At 34.3% G+C, this 13257-nt stretch overlaps 2 protein-coding genes across 3 annotated transcripts in view; one reads left to right on the forward strand and one right to left on the reverse strand.

The window, feature by feature from the left end:
- The window catches only part of CAST (calpastatin), a 282033-nt gene that overhangs the window by 142921 nt on the left and 125855 nt on the right, over positions 1–13257 (reverse strand). The window lies entirely within an intron of this gene.
- PCSK1 (proprotein convertase subtilisin/kexin type 1) overlaps positions 1–13257 on the forward strand; it is a 42462-nt gene that overhangs the window by 2012 nt on the left and 27193 nt on the right. Inside the window, exons 2-5 of the mRNA XM_026672575.2 lie at positions 5999–6103; positions 11103–11213; positions 12349–12495; positions 12969–13045. Coding sequence (XP_026528360.2) covers positions 5999–6103; positions 11103–11213; positions 12349–12495; positions 12969–13045 — 440 coding nt within the window. The remainder of the gene's footprint in view (positions 1–5998; positions 6104–11102; positions 11214–12348; positions 12496–12968; positions 13046–13257) is intronic.

Below are 13257 nucleotides of genomic sequence, written 5' to 3' on the forward strand. Positions count from 1 at the left end.
CCAGAGATGGAGAACCTTAGTTTCTACAGCTGCTGGGGATATGCCCAGTGCTGGAAACTGTAATTTAGACCATGAATATTCCAACCCCAGTATATGTCAGCCCATCAGTCTATACCATTAAGGAATCACTCATATTAAAGCTAATCTTTCAAATAATGCAGCATAATAAATTGCTACAAAAGGATTGCAATTGGTCAATTGCAATTAATTACAATATGCAATCTTCAATAAAAATCTATTTATTGGTAAATCATTGTAGCTATGCATACTCCCATCATCCGTTTTACTTCTTTAGCAAATTAATTCAGACAATACTCCTATTTAACAGCGAATACTGAATTTGAAACTGTGATCAGCACTTGTCACAATAAATTTCATTAAAATTTAGAATTCTGACCTTACCTCTCAAACTTGGTTCATTGTATACATTATAATACATGTTATGCAGTCAAACACACATTCTCTCCCTCTCTCTCTCTCCCTCTCTCCCTTCCTCTCTTGAAACAGGAGGATAACGTATGCATTGCTCATTTTGTACACTTTTCTCTAAATGTGCATTTTAATTTATGTAATGCCACTATTCTGCAAGTACTAGTACATTTATTCCAGCACAAACAAATTAGGAAAAATTGGAAGAGAATATGATTTTAAAAAATAAAACATAGTCTATGAAATCCACTTATTTTCTTTTGAGAAAATGTCTGATACAGTTGTAGTAATATCAAGTCACCAATTATCTAATTCCTCTCCCATGCAAATATCTTATATGCTATATAACATAAATCTAATTTATCACTGAGCTTATGTCAAACTACCTTTGTAGTCCTGCATGTATATCCATGATTCCATTATGAACATAACCAATGTGTTTATTTCTTTAATAGTCTTTTTATGATTTGTTCAATATTTTTGTTTGATTTTAAATAAAATGGAATATGGAACTTGAAGAGGAAGGATATACATCATTATGAAGCTAAATCATATCTAAATACAACACTTAACTGAGAAGAAGCTAATTGGGAAATAAAACAAATAATGATGAATACTTTCTCTGAGCTATCAGGGCCAGTGCTAAAGCATGAGATACATAACATGAGTTTTATGGAGTTGATGAATTACTTATAGCTATAGCATGGAGCACATACATAGATATATATACACCACTAAATCAGAAGCATTTCGTTCTTAGTAGCAGCCATTCTACTTTCATGATATCTGAATAAACCAACTTCTGTATTTCTAGAAGCTCACATTTTCTATCCCAATTAAAATTCCAGTAAAACAATTCATATTGAACAGAATGTAGATTAACTAGATTGCTATTTAACTGAAAGTAAAATCATTCAATCACTAATATGCATTTAAAAATTTCCTGTATGAAAGCACTGAATAAAGAAACAACTGATAGAATATTTATAGCTCACAGTTGACCTGTGAGGTCTTCAGTGCTCTCTGAGCTTGGTTGTTTTCTTACAGACATTTCATTACCAAACAAGATAACATTATCAGTGTATAGATTTTTACACAGAAGAAAAGAAAGAAGACATACTCATTTATTGAAATGTTTTTAAGTAATAGCAAGATTTAGATCAACATTCCACAAATAAATTTCTTGTGGAAACGTTAAGGACTTGATCACTGTATAGTAAAAATAACATTTCAGAACAAGCAGCCATTTTTGCCATTCTATTTATTTAAGGCTTGAAGAGTTAACACAAAGACATTTCATGGAAAAACATATAGGGAGAAATATCAGTACCTGACCATTTAATTATAGCAAAAGTTAATAGTTAAAACAATTCTACCATACATTTTAGCTAATCTTAGATTTAGTTATTGTGAACTGATGATGAGAATGATAGGAACTAAACACATTGTATTCAGGTTTCATATATTAATTCTATTAATATCACAAAGAATAAAACTTCCTAAAATCACTAATTCTGGAGGAGGAGGAGAGATTATTACAGGATACAAGAAATACACAACCAAGAACTAAGGGCACAGATTACTGTAATGTGCTCTCCTCAAGTCCTAGAGATGGTGGAAAAATATGCCAATATAAATTGCATTCTCCCATAAATTAGAGTAGTTAGTCCTATGGTTCTAGCAATTTTGATGGGTAAAGTGAAGACGGGTAAGATTGATAGATTTCCCTGGTTTTGTTTCCCATCCCACTGAGCATTACCCTCTGGTAGGAAAAACAGCTACCAATTGCTCTCCTTAAAGTCTGATGGGATGGGGTGCAGAACTGCTCAGAACCTTTATACTCTGCCAGTCAGGAAATTTCTAAATATGAGTCTAGCACTCTTTTGAAGCAGCACTAAACCTGTGCTCCAAGGTAGATTGGTTAATAAGTCTTAGGTGCAGAGGAGAAGTAGAAGATGAAGTGGAAGGACCCTCTCTTAACACGTTGGGAAATGGAGACTTGGCGAAATTGATTGAAAATGGCACAATGAACCTTAACATAATTTAGTGCAAAATTAGCAATTTAGGAAACACAATCAAATGCACAGAGATAGACTGTAGCTTGGTAATAGGAGATGTGAAGAAAAGTTTGAATAGAATATTTTTTTATATTTATATATTTCAGTATTAGAGATTGGACAATCATTTATTTGAAATGGTATAGGGTTTTCTGCTTGAGCAGGGGATAGGACTAGAAGACCTCCAAGGTTTCCCCCAACTCTCTGTTATTCAATATTACTTTGATATCGAGTTTGATGCAGAGATTAAAGGTACTGAGCTAAAAGCCGGGAGACTGTGAGTTCTAGTCCTGCTATAAATGTGATATGTTGACTTTTGGCAGTTACTGTCTCAACCTAAGGAAACGGCAACAATGGCAAAGCACTTCTTGAAAATGTCCAGAAAACATTATGAACTTACCCATGTGGGTACCAGCCATTAAGGCTGACTCAAAGTTTCGATAGATACAGAAGAAGATAGATGGGTGGATGGATGGATGGATGGATAGATAGATAGATAGATAGATAGATAGATAGATAGATAGATAGATAGATAGAGATGATAGATAGAGATGATAGATATAGGGGACAGAGAGAAAGATAATAGAGATAAATGATAGCACATACATAAATAGACATAGACAAAGATAGATGATAGAACATAAACAGGAACAATAATATGATACCAATGCAAGAATACTTTCAATTACAGTACAAAACCCCATCATTCTAAAACACTATATCATTCATCTTTCACAAAGAGCCATAGTTGATCAGTCTTTAAAACAAGCATGTTTTGACAGGCTTTGGGAAAGCCATAATAATGGAAGTGAATCCTCACTTAGGGCAAGGAGTGGGAAAAGGAGAACTTTTCAGAAGAACAGAATCCACCCAGAGAATGCTTTTTCACCTCTGGTTGATGGAGACCAGTCATATGGAATTTACAGTATCTCAATTTCATGGATACCAAGGTACTTAGCTGCCTAGGTGATACTCATAATTTGAATTACAACAGTAGAAAATGCAGTAAGGAAGCTGTCCCATAAGTAGACCAGCTTGTTGATCTAGTTGAAGTTTATGTGTTCTTTTCACAGGTAGTTCCAAGTGAAGTATATTGTTGTTTGTCGCAAAGTCATGTCTGACCCATTGCGACCCCATAAGCAACATTTCTCCAGGCCTTACTGTCCTCTACCATGACCCAAATGACCTGACAAGCACATGAATAACCCTCTTCAGGACCTTCTACTGTATTTGGTTGGGCAAAGGCCTTCCTGGCCATGACCAAGAATCTACATGGTGCCTTTCACAGCTAAATTTGATACTGTCTCTGAATTACCAGACTTCTAAAATCATTCTGACTTGCTTGGACTGAGCAGTTTCATGCCATTCAGACACTACCAGATTCTAAATATCAACTCTGAATTTCCACTATGTTCTACAGTAAATTTAAAAATGAATACTTTATTCAAATTGACAGTATGATATGGCTGCAAAAGAAAAAAAGAAGGGGGTGTATAGTTTTAGACTGCGTTAATAAAACATGGTTTCCAACTCATGGGAAATAATTTTGTCATCTTTAGTCAGATCTTTAAAAAAGATTTAATGAAACTGGAGCCAGTTCAGAGTAGTGAGAATAATAATGGAACAAGAAAATAAGTCCTATGAAGTTAAACTGGGAGAAGTGAATGTGTTTAATCATAAGAATAGGCTAAGAGGGTGGGATATGATTGTATTCTAAAATATCTGAACAAATATCACACGGAAGAGGGTTAAGACTTGTTTTCTATTGTCCCTGGATACAAGATCCAGAATAATGGACCTAAATTTCCAGAAAGCATATTACATGTACAAGCCCATTCCAAATCCTACTAAGAGATGGTTAATAAACCATCTTCTTCATTGGACATGTTCAGGCAGAGACCAGAAATCCATCTATTGATATTGTTATAATTTGATTTCCTGTTCTTATCAGCAAATTGAAATTAAGAGCATGTATGAATTCTTTGACTTTGTAATTCTGTATTATATAGTTGACAACAATAAAAAGAACTAAGAATAAAATACTTTCACTAGCGGAAAGAATTTATGATAGTGAGAACAAAAAAAATTAAACAAAATTTTCAGATAGAAGTCTACAAATAGTAATAATTGAAATTTTAAGAAAGTACTAACATTAGGGACAATTTCACTAATGTGTGTACATAGACTTGTACACACACTTTTCAATGTGTGTACATAGACATATCATGAGGGAAATGGAGCTATTGAAACCAGTGGGATTTATTCTTGAGTGAACATAATTAAGAGTTCTGTGAAATTTGGAGTGAGAAAATGTACCTAGTAACATATACTCAAACTTTTTCAGGAAGAAGAGAAAGTCAGAGAAACGCTGTGCTATAAACCATAGAGCTTCCAATACATAATGTAGCTAGAAACTATTTCGGTGGCAATGGAGAAGCGGGGGAAAAGAGGAGGGAACAAAAGGACAAAAGCAAGCCCCACTTCTTTTGTGCATGCATTCTGACATTGCACAATTAATGAACGGGAAAGAGCTTACAATAAACACCCTGGTGCTACTTTTTATCATTCTGAGAACAGCAACAATCTCCTGTAGATGACCATGTCCTATTTGTTTCTATTTATTCTTAAAATAAATTTAATCACATGTTCCTATTTGGTCCATGTTACCATTAAATAAAAACAATTCATTTTCATTTTTATGCAAATATATGCAAGATTTAAAAGTACTAGTAGAACATAATATGAGCCAGCAGTGTGCAGCTGCCGCCAAAAAAGCTAATACAATCTTGGGTTCTATAAACAGTGGCATAGAATCAAGATCACGTGAAGTACTAGTACCACTTTATAAAAACTCTAGTAAAACCAGATCTGGAATACTGCAACCAATTTTGGTCACCATACTACGAAAAAGATGTTGAGACATTGGAAAAAGTTCAGAGAAGAGCAATTAAGACTAAAACATATGAAGAACAGCTGCAGGATCTGGGTTTGGCTAGTCTAAAGAAAAGAAGAATTAGGGCAATATGGTAGCAGTATTCCAGTATTTGAGGTGCTGCCACAAAAAAGAGGGTGTTAAATTATTCTACAAAGCACCAAAGGGCAGGACAAGAAAAAAATGGTTGGAAACTAACCAGAGAGAGAAACAACCTGGAATTAAGGAGAAAGTTCCTAACAGTGAGGAGATTTAACCAGTTGAATAGCTTGCCTTCAAAATCGTGGGTGGTCCGTCACTAGAGGTTTTGAAGAAGAAACTAGTCAGCCCCTTATCTGAAATAGCATAGGTTCTCCTGCTTGAGAAGGGGACTGGACTAGGGGATCTTCAAGGTCCCTTCCAGCTCTATTCTATAATTCTGCTTCCTGACCCTTTGTTTTTAAAAGACATTTTATTAGGCAATTATGTATTGCTGCATGGTTTCAGCTCTTAAAGTAAAAGGATTTCTGTGCAGTTTTGATTGTTTCTTGATGTTGTGCATCATGGGAAAAATATCTCAAAAGTGTTTTGTACTTTGCAGATTGGACTCCTGGAAAATCATTATCTATTTAGACATAAGGACCACCCTAGAAGATCTCGACGAAGTGCTTCTCATATCACTAGACAACTCACAGATGATGATCGTGTAAGTAGTGCATGTATGCTTTAGTTTCTCCTAGACCAGCAATTCTAAACCCAATTCTAAGTGAGTAAACTGTTCTCAATATACTGTAGAAACTGTTGCCTCCAAATAATTACATGTGTGATTGCCTGCCAGTTTGCTATTAAGTCATCAATTCTGTGCACTAGGAAATTATGTGATATAATCCTTCAATAATTGAAAGATTTCTGATAATTATCATATTTATATTTCATACTTTTTATCCAAAGATCTAAAAAATATGTGTATATTGTTTCCTGTTTTGACCCTGAGACTGATCAAATCTTAATCTAGACCACATTGGGACATTATATTTGAAAAGTGACATCTTAAAATGAAGAAATTGTAGCTGTTGGTTTTTAAAACTGTGCAAGCACATGAAATTCCAGAAAGCACAATCAAGTAGAAAGACGGCATTTCTTCATTTATGAATTTGCTCGTATTTATCTCTGGATCTCTTCTTTTACATGAATATCTCTAGAAACTGACATCAAATGCGTATCCCCTTAAAGTTATGATTCTTACGTAGTTACTTACCAAGCACATCTAAATTATATTACAGTAACAAAAAAAAACCTTTACAACCCCAAGGCATGTCACAATTTTTGAGCACCCCTAATGCTTGGAAATCGAAAGTTGAAGAATTTGACACACCCTAATTGCTGCATCCCTGTTCACCTAACAATCAATTTGTTTCTAACAGTACATGCAATAACACGATATGCAGTAATTAACTGGAAAAACATCAATTGAAAATACATGTTTCAGAATGAATAACTTCAAAAAAGAAGCCATAAAACCTGGTTTACAGGTTTTTCTCATATCTGGAGTAGGGGGATATTTGCATTACAGTGGGTCAGAAGGCAATGTTATTGAATGGCCACTGTGGTTTCTTGCTCTATTTGCCACCTTTATTCATTCAAAAGGTCTCCAAAATCGAGAAAATTAGTTTCACAGTGCTAAATTCAAAAGCAAAGAGTTACCAAACAAGGACCATTTTTTTCTAAGTGTAAAGTCTCCTTTAAGTCAAGCTTGACTCTTGACTCCTAAGTGGTGCACTCTTGCGGAAATAATTGCTTCAGAATTTGAAAATTTGTCACAGTAATTTCTGCTTTGACTGGGCTGAAAAACAATGCAAAATGGGTGTAAATCAAAAATGTCAAGCCACTGTTGATATGTACTGTAGGTGTGCCTGTGAAATCATTAAGATGCATTATGTCTTATTCTTGCCTCTAATTTTTCTTTGCTGTTTCTCTGATCACCGGGTTCCTAATAAATGAGTTGTATCATTTATTTTGTAGAAAACATATTTTCAATCATGTGAAGTAATTTTGTACTGCACAAGACGTCTTGGATCATCATTGGCATTTAAATTCCTCACTGTCTTTGAGATTTTTTGATGATTCTGTGGCATTTAATTCATAACTGGAAACATCACATGAATGGTATTCCTACTCTAGAAAAATAATCATGTGCCCAAGCCAAGCCCATTTGAAGCCATATTATATCCTCATGAAAATAGCTTCGCTAATACAACAATTCTCCTTTTTAAACACAATTAGAGATATGGCTCTGCGCCTTTCTACTTCATCTTGTTCTTTTTAACAAAAATATTTTATCTTTCATCTTCGTCTTTATTTATCCTGCTCTGGGATTTAAAACTAGGGCTTCAAATTTCAGGCAACAGTTGTGCTGGGGAAGATATCATATTTGGCCTTGTTAGAACTTGAAATGCTGCTTTAGCAACATTTCAAGCACAACAGTGAGTGGGTTTTGATTCCTACCATCACAGCAGCAACAACCAAAGGCCTGAATGAGAAGATCTTTCCTAGGTAGAAGTGTTAAGACTGATCCTAGAAAGAGGCAGAGTGAGGTAGCAGTTGCTTTGCATGTCAGTAGCTGCAGGATAGGTGAGGAAAAAGTAATTGCTAGGATTAGAGGCTATTGCTGGATAGTCAAAACTACACTGTATCCTTAAGCCAGCTTGCTGCCTTTAGGAAATATGATCAGATGAACAATATGACATTTTCTGCACATGGATTGAAGAACTACTATCTTATCCTTTACCTTGAGTAGCAGAAGCCATGGGAAAGAGGCAGAGAGTCCAGATTAGATTTCTGGTCCATGTTGTAAGCATACCAAATTTGTATTCCAAACGATGTTATTGCAAAAATCAGCGGGGTCTTGACTTCCCATGGCAAAATTCTTGACAATGAGGAATCCCATGGATTGTATATACATAATACATACATTTTATAATAAAAACAAGGCAAATTAAAAATAAGGCAGTATCATTCATTTTGATTCTTGGATTATGGATCATGACTTTTGGATCAAAGATACTGCCTTCATGTCAGGCTTCAGTGCTTTTTGTTATCCTTTTAAAATTAAAGACCAAGGGCTGTATTATCAAAATGAAATTTGGTTTCCCAAAATAATAAAGTAAGACCTATAATAAATTAGCAGTATAATTTTAAAAATCTGTCAGTAAATAGAATATATGCTCCACTTTAGGACTGTAGTATCTTTTTCATTTATGTACTTATTCTTTGTTATGACCTCATAGTAAGAATTTAATAAATGTGATTTCTTTGCAATCACATTCAGTCACAGTGTCATGCTGATAACATATCAACTGCAAAGAACAACTCTGCTTCTAATATATGTCTTCCAACTGTAGTTGTTTCCTCACTCATAGGGCAGAAGCCAAACAGGTGCTCACAGTGAGAAAAACCAACCAATGTTCAACTGCCTACGTAAATTTCATGACACGCTCCTAAATATAAGTAAGATATGTTCTGCAAACCCCAGCAATTGGTTAGATACTCAGGGATAAGACATTTTTGTTGCCCCCAGATTGAAGGAACATGAAGGAGATTGATTCCTCAAAATAATGGAACACAGAATATCTATGGTTCAGGAGGGTAATCAATTTAAAAAACAAAAACTTGAAAAATACATTCCCTCAACCAATACTTCCGTCCCTGGCAAAGCGCATGCAATAATATTTAATAAATGCAATAATCATTAACTTTACTTTTTCATTGTATCAAAAATCTGCTATCTAGACAGCTTCTCTCCCTAATGTTGTGATTTTGGACTACTAACAAGTACAAACTACTACAAAGGGGGAAATGTCTTAACTATTTTTAACAGACACTTGCGCAAGACTGATTTAAGCTTTGAAGATTTAGATTTAGAACAACTTCATTGTCACTTTAAATGTTCACTAATTGGCATACATTAAAATGAAATTTTGTTGCATACAGCTCTCAAAGAGTCACCACCGCCAATATACACTAAATAAACATGACAAATAAATAAATATAAACAAACAAATAAATAAAAATGCATGTACCCACATATATTATATGACACAGAGAAACAACACAGTCTAGTTCAGATCAGTGGTGCTATTCTACTGGTTTGGCCTAGTTCGGGAGAACTAGTAGTAAAAAAATGCTACCGGTTCGGCTGAATTGGTATTTCTTTTTTTTCTCCTCTTAATGATCAGCTGTTCCAACGATCAGCTGTACCGGGATCCCCCTCGCTGTCTTACTACTTCATCCAGGAGGCTTCCCTGAGGCCCAGGAGGCAAAAAAACCAGAGTGCAGGGCGGTGCTGCAAAAAAAAGAAGAAACCACGCTCACCCAGTCACATGGCCGCATCCACCTAGCCATTCCCATGTAGCCACGCCCACAGAACCAGTAGTAATAATATTTGCATCCCACCCCTGGTTCAGATATATGTTTTGATTGCATACATTAGCTTAAGAAAGCCATAATAAGCCATTGATATAGTCAAGAAAACATTACAGCATCTATGGTGGGGAGGGGAGAAGGAAAGTGCAAATAGTTACAAATCCTGTGACTTATGTATTTGCATATGATGCTGGGATGTAAGTAAAAAGGCTCGTGTTTTTGTTGTGATGTGACTGTATGCATGTTGTGATTTTTCTTATCAGTGAAACTAGTAGTGGACACCTACAGTATATGAAACATGTTTCATTTGAGCTGAGTTTCTAGAAGATTTCCAGAACAGTTTTGACATTCTGTAGCATTTGAACTCATTTGCTATGGACCAGAGGTTCATAGACTTGATTTCGTATCTCTGTACATGAACTTAAAGAAGTACTTTTGAGAAAGGCTCAATAGAAAACTCTCACAGAGGTGACATTGCATCTTTTGTTACTTCCAATTTTCCCTTTTTGACATACATGGGTATTGTAATGATTTATATTTTTGGTCACAATAAATACTTACGGTACAGCAAATATAGGCCAATATTCCACTTTTGGGTAAAGATGAAAGATGACCCATGGAATGATACTAGTGTCATACTCTGACACAGAAGTATGGCCAGCAGAACTCTACGAGATGTTCAGCTATCATTCACATCAATATATGAATATGCAGGTGCATTCACATGAAGACAAAAATTAGAACAAAGGCTTGTATACCTATCCCATAGCATTGGGGTATGCAACCTATGGCTCATGGGCTACATCCTTCCAGCATTACATGAATGGGCATAACAGTTTGAGTCACATTTTTCCACAGAGGGAGGTAAGGATTCTAGAAAGTGGCTATTTTGTCCCTTAAACTCCGCAAATTTTAAGACTCTTCAAAAGGGTCTTAAAATTTAAACTCACCCATTTAGTAATATTAATGACCTTGCTCCATATGATGATTAGATAGAGCATCTATCTACATCTTTATTCGGCCATTCTTCCATGATACTATCTTCATCTCATCTATAGTCAAGACAGGAGGCAGTCTTAAGCTGTTCTTAGCTGTAACAATGATAAAATTAGCATATGCTGTTTTACAGAAAGACTGTAATTCTAAGAAATAGTGCTTTGAGTACATTAGAAAACCTGTCGGTTATACATGGAATAAACAAGACTTCAGTGTGCATTTATAAACACAAGAACCTCCAATATTTTCTTATCTAGCTATTTCTTTATTATCTGATGCTATTTTAGGTGACTTGGGCAGAACAACAGTATGAAAAAAAGCGAACTAAACGTTTTGAATTAGGAGACTCAGCAGAAAATTTATTCAATGACCCAATGTGGAGCCAACAATGGTACCTGGTAAGAATTTGAATCTACACCTACCCTGCAGATAGATAGATAGATAGATAGATAGATAGATAGATAGATAGATAGATAGATAGATAGATAGATAGATAGATAGATACATACATACATACATACATACATACATACATACATATAAATATAAATATAAATATAAATATAAATATAAATATAAATATAAATATAAATAAAATTTTAGTATTGCTTCATCAAGGGAGAGTATGATAATAGAAGTTGGCTTTTAGGTTATAAACTATGACATACACAATCATTTGCAGCATGTTTTATGATTTTGAAATGAAAACTGTATAGTCACAAAACTATTCTCTAGTGGAAAAATTATCTTACTGAATTTGCCCAAATATAATATATTAAAATTTGAGATAAGTAGTACTTGTGAAAAAGAGCACAAGCTTCATAAAATTCAGTAGGGAAGATAAGTATCTCAAATGAAAAGAAAGGAAGGACATGATGAAATGATGTCATTTTTTTAATCAGTCAGCCACAATGTGACTCAGCCCCTTTTTACTAACAAGTAATAATTTTAAGAGAAGATGATTTTAAGAGATTGAAATTGAGAATAAAATATAGCCACTCTTTTCCATCATGTGCTCTCTTGATTTAAATTTCATTTCTTAGAATCTTCCATATTAGACAAAAGAAGTTGGGTAAAGCTAGTATGTATAGCACTACTAGTATATGCATAGTGAAGCAATTGTATAAATGTTTACACTGAATTCAAATCAAAGCCAAATCAAATATAATATAATACATTTTATAAACCATGTTTTCTTCAATGTGCCATGGAATTCCTGTGAACTGACACAAAATTTCAGTAAAGGAGAGGTTGTTTTTTCAGCAATACTAACTAAATAAGCAGTGGCAAACAAATTTAATAAATAAAATAAAATAGCATATCTCTGCAAGCAATATTTAAAAATAGCTTTTCTTTATGTGATATTAAATAAACACAAACTATGAGGAGCAAGTGTGCTATTCATTCATTCATTCATACAAAGAGACTTGATTGCAGCATATGTAAGGAATTAATTTTTACAGTGTGTTATAGGCCAAACAAGTTAATAACATTTGCACAATACATAAATAAATTGTCTGTCATTTCTCCTAGCAAGATACAAGAATCAACCGATCTTTGCGTAAATTGGATCTCCATGTCCTTCCAGTGTGGCAAAAGGGCATCACAGGCAAAGGAGTTGTCATAACAGTGCTTGATGATGGCTTGGAGTGGAATCACACAGACATTTACTTTAACTACGTGAGTTTAATATTTCAGTAGCAATCATTATTTTTTCATTTCCAATTTCATGATTAGATTCTTGGAATTTAAAAATATTCTTTTTTAATGATAAACATGATTGGGTGCCTTCAAGTGAATTCTTTGTCAGCTTAATCTGTAGATTCTGGGGAGAATTCAGAAGAGTTAAAAATCACATGCTGCATGATGATTGGGTAGAGAAATTCAAATATGACAACTCAATAAAACATGAGCTATTACTGATTTTAAAAAAAGAGAGAATGCTGCTACTAATATCAGTTAATGGGGAAACAAAGCTGCTATGTGCAATTGTTGGCATCCCAGACAGACATTGTTTTGACCATTGAAGAAACAAAAAGAGGGACTAAGTAAGTTTCCATTTTGGATTGCTATGAATCTTCTTATATTCCTATCACTGTTGCTTCACTTATTGGTTTATGGTTGTTACAGTTATTTTCTTGATTAACATTTAGGATCCTGATGCAAGTTATGATTTCAATGACAATGATCATGATCCATTTCCCAGATATGATCCTACAAATGAAAATAAGTGAGTAACTGCCTACTTTAATATGCTCTTATATATTGCTAGTTGTTTTTGGAATTACTGGATGGTTTTCAATGATATTCACTATAACTTTATATTATCTACCTGGACTAAACTTTAAGAACAGTAGCAGACAAAATTAATTCTAAACCATAAAATTGCTATTGTCTTTTGCCACAAAGCCTGGACAACATCGTATTTATATACTGATGGGA

Source organism: Notechis scutatus, chromosome 2, assembly GCF_049901735.1.
Source record: "Notechis scutatus isolate UNSWTSFEM ecotype Mainland chromosome 2, rNotScu1.2, whole genome shotgun sequence".
NCBI classification, from domain to species: Eukaryota; Metazoa; Chordata; class Lepidosauria; order Squamata; family Elapidae; genus Notechis; species Notechis scutatus.